At 37.9% G+C, this 16,108-nt stretch overlaps 2 protein-coding genes across 3 annotated transcripts; both read right to left on the bottom strand.

Annotated features, from left to right (window-relative positions):
• Positions 1-874: 874 nt before the first annotated feature.
• LOC120005380 lies at positions 875-2,967 on the bottom strand. 2 transcript variants are annotated; one of them, XR_005469805.1, is made up of 3 exons: positions 2,842-2,967; positions 1,574-2,252; positions 875-1,318 (listed from the first exon to the last, which is right to left on the bottom strand). XR_005469805.1 is itself a non-coding variant. In XM_038854992.1 (3 exons), exons 2-3 carry the CDS (start codon positions 1,874-1,876, stop codon positions 1,265-1,267), a joined length of 333 nt encoding a protein of 110 aa, XP_038710920.1. In that variant the 5' UTR covers positions 1,877-2,252; positions 2,842-2,967; the 3' UTR covers positions 875-1,264. The 2 variants fall into 2 exon arrangements, 1 of the variants encoding a protein (XP_038710920.1); XM_038854992.1 differs by having other exon boundaries at positions 1,598-2,252.
• Positions 2,968-6,394: 3,427 nt separating this feature from the next.
• On the bottom strand, positions 6,395-8,325 carry LOC120010213. The gene is made up of 5 exons (XM_038860942.1): positions 8,283-8,325; positions 8,141-8,152; positions 7,624-7,639; positions 6,616-7,541; positions 6,395-6,564 (listed from the first exon to the last, which is right to left on the bottom strand). The coding sequence occupies exons 1-5, from the start codon at positions 8,323-8,325 to the stop codon at positions 6,395-6,397; spliced, it is 1,167 nt and encodes a 388-aa protein (XP_038716870.1).
• Between the last annotated feature and the right edge of the window lie 7,783 nt (positions 8,326-16,108).

Here is a 16,108-nt window from a genome sequence, read left to right as displayed (position 1 = left end):
CACCCACACTTTTCGTCTTTTAAGATCATGACCATACATTAACAACAACAGAGCAGAGCAATATTTAATCAGTTGTTTTTTTAAAACATACGCTTGTTTTTCTTTCCTTTGATTCTTTCTTCTTTTTTTTTGTCTTCTTTCATTTTTTTTCCTTTCTTGCACCAGCCCACATTCAATTCCCTCCCATCATATATCCAAACATAATTTGTCATTATACCCATCAAAGCATATCCAACAACCAACTCTCAATCCATTTTTAATTCAACACAATGGTTCTCAAAATAAAATACAACATTCAGTTTTCATTGAGTAAAAGAAACTCAAATCAAGTAGGGTAAGGTTGATTGGCTATCAACAAAAAAGGTTTGTGTTTAGGCCCAAAAAGGGTTTGTGTTTAGGCCCAAAAAGGGTACTAAGGTAAAAATATGTAAGGGTAGGCTAGAAAGGTAAACAAACGAATCAAAGAATGTCTACTTTAATGTCTCAAGATCAACATGATCATCATAAGAAAAGTTCATCAAGACACGAATTCGCAAAAATATATTCCTAGCAAGCAATCAAAAGAAGAAAAATGAGATCTATTCAAAGAGAATTGTAAGCACGAAAGAAATTATTGAGTCAATATATATCCCTCAAAATAAGAATGAATGGCTTAAAATCTCACCGGGTTTAAGTCTCCACAACTTTGTATGTGATGAACAACACCATTCAAAATTCTTGACTTCACATGCAAATTAATGATTCATGAAACATTTAATCTCCAAATAAAAAATTCGAGCAAATCACGATGGTACTTAGCACGTACCACAAGCCTTTAAATCCCTAGGTGACCCTAGTGGACGAGTTATAGTCTCGTGAGGGCTTACCAAGACGATACCCATAAACATCATAATTGTTTTTGAATTTTTAAAAACACCAAACACACTAATATAGAAGATCTAATTACAATTCGAAAAGAAAATAAACAATACATGTCTCATGGATCCCATCCTCACACTAGAATACAACAGTGTCCCCAATGAGAAAAAGATAAAATAATAAAGAGCAACAAAAGTGAGGAATAATACAACCTGATAAAAGAAATCAAGATGGAGGTGGATCGTCGGGTGGTGGACACCCTAAGAATGCCATAAGCGCCTCTACTTTATCTCGAGTAGTCATCTGCTCAGTCCGCAAATCCTCAAAGCCACTCATCAAATAAGCCCGTAAGCTCGCCTGCTCCTCAGCAACAACACAAAGCTCAGTATGCAGACGCTCAAAATGCTCAATCATGGTAGGTGCTCCGATGCTCCCATAAGCTATAGAACTCGGGAGTGCCCTGAGAAAGGGTCTTGTCAAGATGTGCCCTACTAAGATTTCAAGAAGTAATAGAGAAAGTAGCCATAGGAAAAACAACATCCGGTTCCTCCCTCAAAGTGAGACCATGCTTCTGTAAAAGGCGCATGATAAGCCGAGGAAACTAAAGTGGCATATTAGCATGCTCAACCTCTAAAATTGTTTTAACCCTTTCTATCTGATCTATAATCACCTCATCGATATCAAACCACTACTTAGCTTGCATGACATATAATACCTCTATGAAAGGGCCTCATCGCACCTGATCATGGCCTACTGGGACCAAGTTCTTCTTGACCACCGTATCAAGAAGTCTCATCAAATACGGGAGTGCTACACGGCGAACAGTAGAATGTCCTGTGTATGGATCAGTAGAAAGAGCCATGATCATCTCAATACAAGATGTGACATAAGCTGGCTCAAAATAAGTATTATGCACAAAGGCCCGAGGAAACTCAATCAGCTCACAAATATCCAGAGTAGAAAACTTAATCACATTTCTATCAATGATCACCAAGTAAGATTTGGGTTCATTGCTCATGCTCTCATGCTCCTCTCCTAGAACCTCATTAAACGTGCGATAAAAAGCCCTTACTACCTTCGGGAAGACGTGCAACTAGTCATTGGATTTGAATTAAGCAGATAATCAAGAGAATGGCTACTGAGATAGTCCACTGCCTCAAGATGTTCTTTCAATTTCTGTACACCTTTAACTACCCGAGTCTCTGAGTCAATGGGAGCTGAATCAAATACATCGTTACCCTTTCCGCACGAAGTGATGGAAGCTGTGGTTTTGCACTTGCCCAGAGGTTTTTGAACTACCTGTGTCTCGAAGTCATTGGAATCCGAATTGATTACATTTTTACCCCTGTCGCACTTAATAGCAGCAGCCGTGGCCTTGTGCTTGCCCATAGTACCTGTACGAAGTTAAAAGAATGGATATTAGTAACCCAATATCCTCAAAATGTTCAACTCGGCATACACTGTACTGTTATCATATGTGAATAGTTGCAATTTATGCATGAAGGATCAATCTTGCCATCATTTGGAAGCAAACAAGCCATGTACATTCAGTATGTTCGTTAGAGAGTAAAATCAAAACTGTTATGCAACAGTATATGAAGGCATGTAGTCATCAAGGGATAAAGTGAATGTCCTATCATCTGGATAAGCCAAACAAAGCAGCTAGACCTCAATATCCTATTGAAGAGGTTAAAAATATTACATGAGACATCGTAGATTCAAAACTCTCTTTGAGACATTTTGCTAAATACCTTACATGCATAGTAGGCCTAACATCTTTAAAACAAAATTTTTCCGGATAATGAACCCATCGAAGAGCTTACATCAGTGTCATTATAATCACAACTAGATTATGCAGTCAAAACTCAAATTCCTCAAAAGTCAGAACCCACGAGGGCGTTTGAAAACCCTAATAGAGAAATTTCAATCCGTCAAAGTTGTGAATTGTAGAATCGAGTAAGATAGGGGAAGAGAAATTCGTACCTGGTATCCGTAAAGAAATTGGGTTTCGATGGAGGTTAATTCCTCTTCATCAGTTGGCTAGTGAACTCATGCGATTCATGAGAGTGAGTGCTCGTGTGACAGATAGGTACCGAGAAGGGGAATGAGAGTTGGGCTTGGGTCGTGTGTGAGAGAAGAAGTAACCATTAAGGGTCGGGCCAAGCCTTCAGGAGAATTGGGCCTGGGCCCGTACGGTTTAAGTGAAATAGGGCCACGAAAATTTATGTACTTGGACATGCTGGGCTTGAGTAGCCGAGGAGGCTCGAGCCAGTTGCAAAGAAAAAAAAATTGAAAGGCTCGAGCCACATATAAGGCTCAAGCAGGACTAGAACAGTCCAGCTTATTTTGTGCCCAGATTTTTACATCGTCCAAACATCTATAACTCCAGTCTAGACAGTAAAGTTACCTGCACATTTTTCCTGCAAAAAAATTCTTCCAACACCCCCACGCTTGACCAAGATCATAGCATCAATGGTATGAGAGACACACATATTAGCTAAACATGCAATATTTAATCAAACGCACGTACAAAACTAATTGAACATCCAACCTACGTTGGGTTACCTCCCAACAAGTGCCGTATTTAATGTATTGGCTAGATGTAGCCTGATTGAATATGGTGTAAGATTTAGGATTTGATCAACCACGACACCAATGTCAACATCCTCTAGCAAGTTAGCCACGAATGGCTTCAAATGTTGCCCATTCACCTTGAACGTACTACCATCCTTTGGATTCTGAATTTCCACCGCACCATAGGGAAACACTTTCATGACCTCAAATGGTCTCGTCCATCTACAATTAAATTTTCCTGGAAACAACCAATGTCAAGAATTATATATAACAAGACATACATACCTTTGGTTACTTCCTTCTTCAGGATCAATTTGTCATGCGCCACTTTGGGGCGTTCTTTGTAAATCTTCGCATTCTCATATGCTTCAAGGCGGATTTCCTTCAACTCATTGAGTTGTAATTTTCTTTGGTCACTTGCAGCTTGCATATCAAAATTAAATTTCTTTATAGCCCAATATGCACAATGCTCAAGTTCCATAAGCAAGTGACATGTTTTTCGAAACACAAGACGATAAGGACTCATACCAATGGGTGTTTTAAAAGCTATCCTATATGCCCACAAAGCATCATTAAGCTTAATTGCCCAATCCTTTCTAGTGGAGTTCACGGTTCCCTCCAAAATTCTCTTAATCTCCCTATTGTTAACTTTCACTTGGCCCAATGTTTGTGGATGATATGGGGTGACTATTTTGTAAGTGATGTTGTACTTTTTCAACAAGGCTTCAAAAGGCTTATTGCAAAAATGACTTCCACCATCACTAATAATGGCCCTAGGGGTTCCAAACCTGTTAAAAATCATTTCCTTAAGGAACGTAAGGACAACACTATGGTCATTTTTCCTAGTAGCTAGGGCTTCAACCCACTTAGAAACATAATCCACTGCTATAAGGCTATAGATATAGCCATAAGAAAGGGGCAAAGGTCCCATGAAATCAATACACCACACATCGAACATTACAACCACTCGAACTCCATTCAAAGGCATCTCATTTCGTCTACCTATATTGCATGATCTTTGCATTCATTGCATATATCCAAAAGTAGAATGCATCCTTAAAAAGAGTAGGCCAGAAAAAAGCTGATTGGAGCAATTTAGGGCCATTTTCTTGGCACCGAAGTGTCCACCACAAGAAAGCTCATGTGCATGGCGATGAATGCTCTATTGTTCTTCTTCGGAAATACACATGTGAATTATTTTGTCGGGTCCATGCTTGAGTAAGTAGGGATCCTCCCAATAGTAGTGCTTGACCAATGCCAAGAATCTCTTCTTTTCCCAAAACGTTAGTCCATCTCGAAGTACACCACAAGTAAGATAATTAACAAAATCGACATACCTTGGTTCCTTTGAGTGGACAATGAAAAGTTGCCCATCCGGAAAAACTCTTTTATCTTTGATCTCTATGTAAAACTCTTGATGGAGGAGAATCCACTAAATCAACCTAGGCTCGACATCCTTCTTATTCAACAAATACTTCAAAGCCGCATGGTCAATATAAACAATAACTTTGGAACCTACAAGATACGCACAAAATTTTTCCAAATCAAATATGATCGCCAACAATGCTTTTACGGTGGTGGAATAATTGAGTTGCGCATCATTTAGAGTGTGATAAGCATAATAAATGACATAAGAAGCCTTACCATCCTCTTGGCTAAGAACTGCACCAATGACATAAAGAGAAGCATCATACATAAGCTCAAATTGTAAAGACCAATTAGGAGTATAAATAATAGGAGAAAAGGTCAATTCACGTTTCAACACATCAAAAGCATCCAAGCACCCTTTGTCAAAATCAAAAACTGCATCGTTTGCCAATAAATTATAAAGAGGTCTTGTGATTTTTGAAAAATCTTTGATGAAACGTCTATAAAAGGCCACATGTTCTAGAAACCTTCTAACACCCTTAATGGAAGTTAGGGGAGGTAAATTTTTAATCAAGTCAATCTTAGCCTTGTCTGCCTCAATTCCCTTACTAGACACCACATGTCCTAACACAATACCCCTCCTAACCATGAAATGACATTTTTCCCAATCCAAAATCAAATTTGTCTCTTGACATCGGTTGCAATACTATAACTAAATTATCAAGGCATGCATCAAAATAAGATCCAAAAACTGAAAAATCATCCATGAACACCTCAAGTATTCGCTCTACCATATCGAAGAAAGTTTTCATCATGCAATGTTGGAAAAAAGTAGAGGGGGTGGGGCATTGCACAATCCAAAAGCCATCCTTCTATAAGCGAATGTACCAAATCAGCATATGAAGGTGGCCTTTTCTTCATCTTCCGATGAAATCAGAATTTGGTTATCACCTAAAAAACCATCAAGGAAACAATAGTGAGAATGGCCCGATAAACACTTAAGCATTTGATCAATGAAAGGAAGAGAAAATTGATCCTTTCTAGTAGCGGCATTCAACTTTTGGTAGTCAATGCACACTCTTCTTTCGATGGTCATCATTATAGGAATAAGCTCATCATCATGCTTCTTCACCACTATAATTCTGACTTTCTTTGGCACCACTTGAACTGGACTTACCCACTTGCTATTCGATATTGGATAGATCACCCCCACATCTAGCAACTTAAGAACTTCAGCTTTTATCATCTCTTTCATGTTTGGATTGAGCCTTCTGTGAGACTCACATGATGGTCTTACCTCATCCTCCATCAAAATCCGATGCATGTATAAAGTAGGACTAAGAACTTTGATGTCGGCAATAGTCCATCCCAAAACCGTTTGATGATGCTTTAGCACTTGAATCAAACTCTCCTCCTCTTCCTTTGTCAAATCCATAGTAATAATTACCGGAAGAGTTTCACCATTACCTATATAGGGATAGTTGAGATGTTGTGGCAACAACTTAAGTTCCAAATTTGATGGAGAGATGATTGATGGTTCAAGCTTTGTCTTGTTCATCACTAATAGCTCAATTGGAGGCATGTACCTTGGTTGCTATGACTTGGTATGCTCTAGTACCAAAGCTTCTCCCAAAACTATCATCGTCAAGGCATCGTCCTTCACTCGGATGCATGTATCCACCGTAACCATGAATGGCCGACCAAGAAGTATAGGAGCATCAAGGCCATCCATTCTAATCTCTTCTGTATCCAAAATAATGAAATCTACAAGAAGAATGAGTTTATCTACTTAAACTAAAATATTTTCTACAATACCTTTTGGATGCCTCACAGAATGGTCGAAAAGTTCAAGACAAACTGTAATGTTTTTCATTCCTTTGATTCCAAGTTCTGTGTAGACTGAGAATGACATTAAGTTGATGCTTGCTCCAAAATATAGCATCGCATGCCCATGTCGCTTGTTGTCAATAGTGATGGGTATATCAAAACTACCTGGATTGGATAGCTTGGTTGGAAGATCCTTTGGAAGGATAGCACTCACATTTTTATTCAGCTTGACCCTTTTATTAGGTGCAAATTTCAGCTTGTGAGTTCTTAAGCTCTTCAAGAATTTCCCATAAGCCAAAATTTGTTTTATCACATTAAATAAAGGTAAGTTAATTTGAACTTTACTCAATACATGATAGACTTTTTTGCAATACTTATCCTGCTTGTTTTGCTTAAGATAACCCAGGAATGGAATAAGTGGAAAGTAAGGATTGATCACCTTATAGGAAATGGTGGTCTTGTCTTCTTTAGGATGAGTAATAGGTGGAGTAAGCTCTGATTTTTCATTGTCTTGTTCAAACTCTTCTTGCTTTTTTTCACCTACATCCAAAACTTCATTAGTGTCATCAACATCATTATTAATAACCTTACCATGTTGGAGATGAATGGCCTTGGCTTGTTCATTGTTCTTCAAGTTGACGATAGGTTGACTAGGGAATTTTCCAGCTTCTCTTTGGCTTAATGTCTCAGTGATTTGACCTACATGAGCCTCCAGTTTTTGTTGACTAATCACCAATTGTCGCACCATGTCCTCCAATATGGTCGTAGGTGGATTGGCTTGATTTTGGGTGTTCTTCCAAGAAAAATTGGATGTGCCTGGAAACTTGGATGATAGGATACTAAGACACATGAATCTGGTTCCACTAAGACACATGAATTCTGTTCGCTCCTTAGCCTTAGCTGGAAACAATATACTATAAGAATGGAAATTAAAGACATGAATCATTGAACTAAAATTATGCATTCATTAAATTAAAATACTTACAATATTCATACCAGGCCACATCAAGCCCTAGCAAAGAGAATTAATTAAACTCATCATCAAAGAAGGAAAAACAAATCTAGAGAGAGAAAGCTTAGAAAAAAGATGAAGAAAAACATCTTTAAGTTGATGGAATTGAGGTTAGGAGAAAGCTTTGAATCCTTGGAAAGGATGAAAGTTGCTACCTAAAAACCCAGAAGAGTATTATGTGTTTCTAATTTTCGTGGCCCTCTTTATATTCTAGGGTTTAGAATTAGGAAACCAAAAAATAATAAAATCTGTAAAAATTTTTGGCCAAGGTTGGCTCGAGCCCTCCAGATGGCTCTTGCTACCCAAATTCTGCATTTTGTTCCAGTAGACCAATTCTTTAACGCTTGAGCCCTCCTGAAGGCTCGAGCCTTCTGAATTCAGTTTTTGGTTCTAGTAGCTCATTCTTTCTTTGCTCGAGCCCTCTAGATGGCTCAAGCCTTCTTCATATATCTCTTTGACGTAAATTTATGCCAAAACATCTCATTTTCGTTCCATACTTACTCTCCAACTTTCCTACAATAAAAACATAAAGAACCTAAGCAATATCAACCCAACTCCATCAATTATTACCGATAACGATATATAAATATACACAAAAGTGGGATAAAATATATGCACATCACCATACATCATGTATAGTAACTTTCAAAACCCACGTAAAATAGGCCAACAACAAATTTCTCCATTACTGCATATTGGACTCCCTCGGCTTGGCCCTCTATAGAATAAATGAGTGGTAGGGGTTGGAATGTGGTGAGTGTTGATGTTGTAGCGTTGGTCCTTGGTCGTCATCATTAAAGTCTCGTCAGGATACATATGAACAAGGTTGCCATCTCCGATCGTGAGTCTAATATCGTGAAAATAACTTGCCCTTCTCTCTCCCTCATTGGCTAAGTAACTGGACCCCATTTATGTTAAACTAAGAGTATTATCAACTTTGGTGTTTACCATCTGACCACCTCAAGTTACGTGTGTGGCTGGACTTGTCAAATGAGCAAATAAAGAGTTTGACAATTACGCCAACGCTACTCCATTATACGTCCCACCCTTTGGCAAGCTTAGACATTAATGACAAAAATACCAATGCCAAAGTGGACCCCAAAAGTATTATGGCGCCTTTGGGATTGAGCGTGGTTAGCAAGGTCAGCACAAGATTTTGGCTAGCGAGACGCTTTTGGCTAGCAAGTGGAGCGAGACGCTTTTTGCTAGCGATGATGTTTTAGCTAGCGAAGATGTTGAGGCTAACAATAATATTTTGGCTAGGAATAATGTCAGGGCTAGTGATGAAGTCAAAGCTAACGATGATGTCAAGGCTAACGAGGGTGTCAAGACTAAGGATGATGTCAAGGCTAATGAGGGTGTCAAGACTAATGAGTGTGTCAAGGCGAACGATGAAATCAAGACTAACAATGAATGAATGAACAGTCCTAAAGGGACCCATGGGTAACCAAGTAATCTAGACACGTGTCAATCCATGGTTGGTTTCATCAATCTCTAGGACAACCTAAACTAGTATAAATAAAGTCAGACTTGTAGGGCTTAGGGTTTATCGAGAGAATATATTGAAAATTATCGTAACTTCCAAGGAAAAAACCTAGTGTTGATTCGGAACTTCAAAGTACTCCTGCTTTGATTTTCTTAGGCTAGACTTGACCCTACCATAGGTTCTCGTTTAAATTTCAGTGGTTCAATGTACTCTTGCTTTAAACTACTTGGGCTAGTGAGGAACCAACCATAAGTTTCGATCTAGAGATTTTGTTAGGGCTTTTTGTAAGTTCTATTTAATTAAGTCTATCTTCATTCTCAATTATTGATCTTGTTATTATTCTATTTGGATTTATGGGGTATTGGTGTTACTTGGATTGGCCTTATTTAAGTTCTTGTGTTGTCTGGAGTGATTTGGTGTTGGATCTCGAATCGAGTTCTCATCAATTTGGTGCTTTCATTGATAATTGTGTGATTTAAGTTTTGTAATCTCTGTCCACTTCAGCCGATTTACTATCAATAGAGATAGGTAACACCCAAGGTGTCAATCGAGCATGGTTTGAGGCCTTAGAGAAGTTTGGAAGAAAGACGTCATGGAGGTTGGAAGAGGTGACAACGATGGTGGCCTAATTGACGATGACCTTCAAAAAGATTACGAGAGAGAACATAGAGTTAAGGAGAGAGTATTGAAAGGTTGGAACAAAGGGTAGTAGAACAACTAGTGGAGGGAAGCGATCTGAGGAGATTTCCAGATCCACACGTCTAGGCAGCTAATAGAGGCAAAGAGACGATGAACTCATAGTGAAAGATCATATCTAGAAGGAAGCAAGGCTGTTGAAAAATGACTGGCGGTGATGACCATAGACCGAGGACTTATAGTGGCGACCAAGTTACTAAGAGGAGGAAGACAATGAAGAGTTTTGGGATGAACCACGGAAGCCAATAGCATAGGCCCTGTGTTAGACGCAGTGGGCGAGGAGAGTGTCATTATGGGGAAATATGCCATTTGACAGAGGGCCAAGACGCCTAAAGTGAATTTTCCAACGTTTAGTGGTAGGGACCCATATAAGTGGTTAGACAAGGCACAACTCTACTTCCATGTGTTTGAGGTGTCAAGTGAGATAGAATGGCAACTACTTATTTCTACTTAGATGGTAAGGTGAGCAAGTGATGTCAATGGATCGAATGTCAATTTAACCATGAGGAAAAGAGGCTAGGATAGATGGTATTTAAAATGGATTTTTTGGCTCAATAGGGACCATCACCAGTAGTCAACAATCATGCTAATATTGTGAAGAATGTTGGGTTGAAAGGACTATTAGTGGAGCTATTTGATGTTGAGGTGGCTAATGGCGAAAGATTGAAATATAAAGAGGTAGTGCAGGATATGAAGATGAATGTGCAAGGAGTGAGGATTACACTAGACTTGCATGTTCTAACATTAGTTGGGTTGGATGTCATGTTGGAAAGTGCATGACTGTAGAATATTGGAAGGGTGATCACAGATTATGCGATTATGACTATCGAGTCCAACTTTGGGGGCAAAAAGAGAACTTGGACTTTGGTGACAAAGGAGTAAAGCCATATGATGGCTACATGTTGGAGAAAATAGACAAGGGTGGCGCTCATTGCTTTTCCATAATGATAACTAGCCAGAAAGGGGCGACTAACAAGAAGAAAAAAGATCCTGGCAATGGACTTGAACTTCTTCCAAAGTTCGTCAGGCGAGTATTGGAGGTGCCTGCTAGTTTACTCCTCCAAGACACTTTGATCACCATATAAAGTTGAAGGATGAGACGAAGCTGGTCAACGTGTCGCTATATAAGTATGCATACTTCCAGAAGGGCAAGATAGAGGGACAAGTAGAGGAAATGCTCAAGAGTGGTTTGATCCACCAGAGCACTTGTCTATTTTCGTCCCCAGTGTTGTTGGTTAGTAAGAAACATGAGACTTGAAGGTTTTGTACTTACTATAGAGCTTTCAATGAGGTGACTATCAAGGATAGGTTCCTTATTCCTATAGTTGATGAGATGCTAGATGAGTTTCATAGGCCAAATGTATTTACCAAGCTGGATCTGAAGGCGGACTACCATTATATTCTTACGAAGGAGATTGATGTACACAAAATAGCTTTTAGGACACACTCAAGACACTATAAGTACCTAGTGATACCCTTCGGGTTGTGCAATGCACCATCTACCTTTCAACCCAAAATGAATATAAATTTTACGCAGTACTTGAGAAAGTTTGTGTTGGACTCGAAGAACCTAGAATAATACTTAGAGCAACTTGAGTTGGAGTTTGTCATGCTAGAGGAACATTAGTTATTCATAAAGATGTCCAAATATGAGTTCTTGCAACGAGAGTTGGAGTACCAAGACCATATCATCTCAGGTGAACGAGTGAAGGTGGAGTCAAAGAAAATAGAGGCTATGATGGATTGGCCAATACCCAAAGATGTGTCAGCCTGTAAGAATTTTTGGGGTTGATTTGGTATTATTGAAGATTTGTGAAGAATTATGGGCTGATTGCCAAACCATTGACATCCATGCTTAAGAAAGATAATTTAACGTCGAATGATGATGCTAGAAGGGCATTTGAAGAGCTGAAGAGGGTCATGACCCAGACTTCAGTGTTGGCCCTACCCAATTTTTAGAAGCCAATTGAAGTGTATATAGATGCAAGTAAAGAAGGGATTGGGACTATGTTAGTACAGGAGAGGCGACCTTTGGCATACATCTCTAGGGCATTGGGACCAATGAGGAAAGTGTGGAGCATTTATGCTAGGGAGATGTTGGAGGTTGTGGATGCAGTCAAGGCATAGCGACCATACCTCATGGGTATAAAATTTACCATCATAACTGACCAACATGCATTGAGGCACTTACTAGAACAGAAGATTGTGACACATGAACAATAGAAGTTCATAGTTCAGTTGCTAAGATTTGAGTATGATATCATCTATCAACCAAAAAGGGAGAACAAAGTAGCTTATGCATTATCTAGAAACAAAAAGAGCCCAATGTCGTGGACTATGCATTATGAGGATGAGCCAAACTTACTGGAATTAAGTGGAGTTAAGTTTCGAGTCTGGGACAAGATTAGAAAGGTAGTTGAACTTGAAGACAGGGCGAAAGAGATATGTGGGAAGTTGGCAAGTCAAGGAGAATGTGTGGTTAGGTACAAGTTGAAGGATGGATTGTCGTACTACAAGAATTATGTGTATATGCCAGGCATGCTTGGGCTTCGTGGCGAGATCCATGCCCATTTTCACAATAGCAAAGAAATAGGACATTCTGGTTGGTTGAGGACATATGTGAATTTTAAGAACTTCTTCTACTGGAAAAGATTAAAGCTAGATGTGATGAACTATGTGGTAGCATGCGACACTTATTAGAAGGTAATATATGACCATAGGGCATCTATGGAGCTACTGCTACCACTTCCTATACTTGAAAGGGTTTGGGAAGACCTGTCTATGGATTGTATAGGTCAACCGAGGGTATGGGGCAATTTTGGTGGTGGTGGATAGGTTTAACTAGGGAACACACTTCATTCCACTACTACATCCCTTTACGGCAAGCATCATGTTTGACTTGCACACACCGTGGAAGACCTCATGTCTACCAAGCTACGTTCAGTCGATAAGCGAGCATCTCTCAACCCCTATCACGTGAACAGTAGAATACGAGTTGACCCCCACTATCAAAACAATTGCATATAACATATCAACCATGAGTGTTGGCACTACAATAAAAACACATTCCGCCAATGATTTGAGAGGTGTTGTGAAATACTAATCGCATGTTAAAATATATAGGCACAATGTTTAGCACGACTTGGGGTAGAATATGGAATGTGCCTACGGTTTTTTATGTCTGCGGGTAAAAGTTGAATTAGGGTTACATTTTGTTGTCCTTGTAGGTAAGAATAAATATTTTAGTTAAACGAGGACATTTTTCTTCACGTTCTTTGAATGAAAAAGGCTTTGTTGTTAGAGAGGAGCAAGTCGGTCATGTCCTTTATAAGATTTTTAGGAATTTGAGAACAAAGGTGCACTTTCTCGACAATTATTAATTTTACCTCCTCAACAGGTGCTAGTTTGGGAGTTTTCTCTTCCTCCATGACATCCAAACTGACGACATTGACTAATGTCTTCCTCTTTTCATTGAGTTTAGTAAAGTAGACTTGTCTGACTACCTTTTGATCTCCAATTCACTATTCCCACTTGTAGTAACCGGTTTTCATCTGGCTGAATAATAAAAAATACAAAAATAGAAGTAAAAATAAAGCCAAAACCCATTTCTTGGACCCATGAGCCCACAGATGTTTAAAACCCACTTTTTATACCCATGAACCCACAAGTACCCAAATTTTGGCCCAATTACCCATCCAAGTCAAAACCCTAGAAAATATCAAGGAAATAGAAAGAATAAAAATAATATGAAAAAGAAATAAAAAAGAAAAAGTGAGATGTGTGGTGTGGTGTGGATTAGAAGGTAAAGAAAAGAAAAAAAAAAGGTAGGGTTTTTCTTGACTCTCATTTGGGGTTATAAGAGGGAGAGAAAAATAGGGTTTTGGGTCTAGCTTTTTGTGGAAAATGGAGGCTTTTGGTGTAAAAAAGGAGGCAGCCGCAGGAGAGAGGGGAAAAAGAGAGAAAGAAAGGGAGGGAGAAGAAGAAGGAAAAGAGAGAAAAGAGAGAGAAAGAAGAGAAAGAAGAAGGAAGAAGAAGAAAAGAGGGTTTAGCTCATCTTCTCATCTCTTGAATTTTGTTCTCAAAAGGTAATAATATAGATCCTTTGCACTCATTTCTCCTTGTTGAAAGAATATCTAGTTTTGATTTTGTTGGCTAGGATCCTTGTTTGACTCACCATGTTAATATTGGGTTTTGATAGTCATTATGATATGTGATTGATGATGTGTGGTTTTGATTTCTGACGATAGATTATTGGTTTTGAAGTCTGGTTTTGATTTCTCTGGCTTTTGATGTTGAAATATTGATGAATGATGAGATGATTTCCTTAAAAAAATTGCCAAGAGCCATTTTTGATCAATAGATGGGATTTTCGACCGATCGGTTAGATCTTTGTTAGAGTATGAATCTTGCATTCATTATGTGGATCATGTGTATCAGTATGGATTATGAATGTGTAAGTTCAAAATTGAATGTAGGTCATTTCAATTAAGAAAATCATAAGTTGGTTTTCTTTATTTGAATTATGGACCTTGTCTAATGTCATTCATGAATCTATCATAAGTTGATAGTAATAAGTTTAAATGGATAACTGACACTTTCCCAATAGTCCATTTATGCCATAAGTTGGTATCTAAAATTAAATCTAGTTTATACCGTAAGTTGGTATTTTCATTAAACCTATCAAAAGTTGGTAGTGTATTTTCATTAAACCTATCAAAAGCTGGTAGTGCATTTTATTAAATCTATCAAAAGTAGGTAGTTCATTTTATTAAACCTACCAAAAGTTGGTAGTGCATTTTATTAAATGCACCATTTATTTTCATCTCGATAAATAGTCGGTTAGTATCTTATTTCAATAAATTTGCTCCTTTATAGTCAATAATTGAACAAATCATTATTGATTAAAAATCATTTGCTAAAAAGTCATCAAAAGTTGATATTATTATTCTAAACTTTCTCTAAAAAAGAACTATCATAAGTTGATAGTAATATTTCAAACTTTTTTCAAAAACTATCATAAGTTGATAGTAATAATTCAAACTTTTTTCCAAAAACTATCATAAGTTGATAATAATATTCTAAGCTTTCCTACAAAAAACTATCATAAATTGATAGTGTTATTCCAAACTTTTTTTTCAAAAACCTATCATAAGTTGATAGTATCCTTTCAAATGTTTTCCAAAAAAAAACTATTATAAGTTGATAGTGTTATTCCAAACCTTTTTCCAAAACTATCATAAGTTGATAGTATTTTTCATACAAACTTTTTCTCAAAACAATTATATCTTGCAAAGTGCAAGTTTCCATGAGATAACCATTAAATTAAATAGGGTAACCATTTTTAAACAGGAGTTGTGGGGTGCCTAATACCTTCCCCACACTCAATCAATCCCCCGTACCCCTTTTCTCTTGTTTGCAGGTCTTTACGGTGTCCAATTGCACCTTAAAAAAATTGGTGGCGACTCTAAATATTTTTATCCTCCATCACCGATCTGCGTCGTGACCCCTGTTGCGACAACTAGAGACTCCAAGTTTTTAACCTAAGAGTGTCAAGCCTGTATGATTAATTGATTGGTTATGGTTACTTCTTTCTGTATGATTAATTGTTTGTTTCCTTTGTATGTTAGAGATATTGATTTATTTGTTGTAGTAAATTATTAGTGTCATCTTATCTATATACACTCACACTCACTATAGCCTACCACTAGGGCTCTACCTTTAGCATTAGAGAGGATTGACTGCTATTCTCATGAGATTCCGTCTTTGCATAGATAGTGGAAGACATCCTCACCGGATTGACTTCCCTTAAAATTTAAGGGAGGAGTTTTTGTTCCAATAGCTGGGATTTAAAAGAAACCTGATCCGGGACCTCTCGAGATAGTTAGATAAACTTACCCATGCACTTTACAAAACCCTAGATCCATGTTCGAAACTTTCAAAAATTTAGGATACCACATGTGATGGCATACTCTATTTTTGTGTGATTCATTTATCTCTTTTTTCCAATACTTGATGCTAATATCTAATTCCCACATTTCTTTTGTGTTAATAATCTTTATTCTTGATTTTTCTTCCCATGGCATTCTCATAGGCACAGTCATTGCAATTTGGTTTGATAATATTTTCAAAACATCTTTTAATTGAAATAGGATGGCATCAAGAATGTCCACATGTACATGTCGTTTTAATGAAATGATGTTTTGTTTTTATTATCTTTTTCAAATTACAATGGCTATTTAGGATCACACAAACGAAACACAATCGTGCATAAGAAAAATGGCAAACAA

Source organism: Tripterygium wilfordii, chromosome 2 (genome assembly GCF_013401445.1).
Source record: "Tripterygium wilfordii isolate XIE 37 chromosome 2, ASM1340144v1, whole genome shotgun sequence".
NCBI classification, from domain to species: domain Eukaryota; kingdom Viridiplantae; phylum Streptophyta; class Magnoliopsida; order Celastrales; family Celastraceae; genus Tripterygium; species Tripterygium wilfordii.
This window is presented reverse-complemented; position numbering and strand designations above follow the sequence as displayed.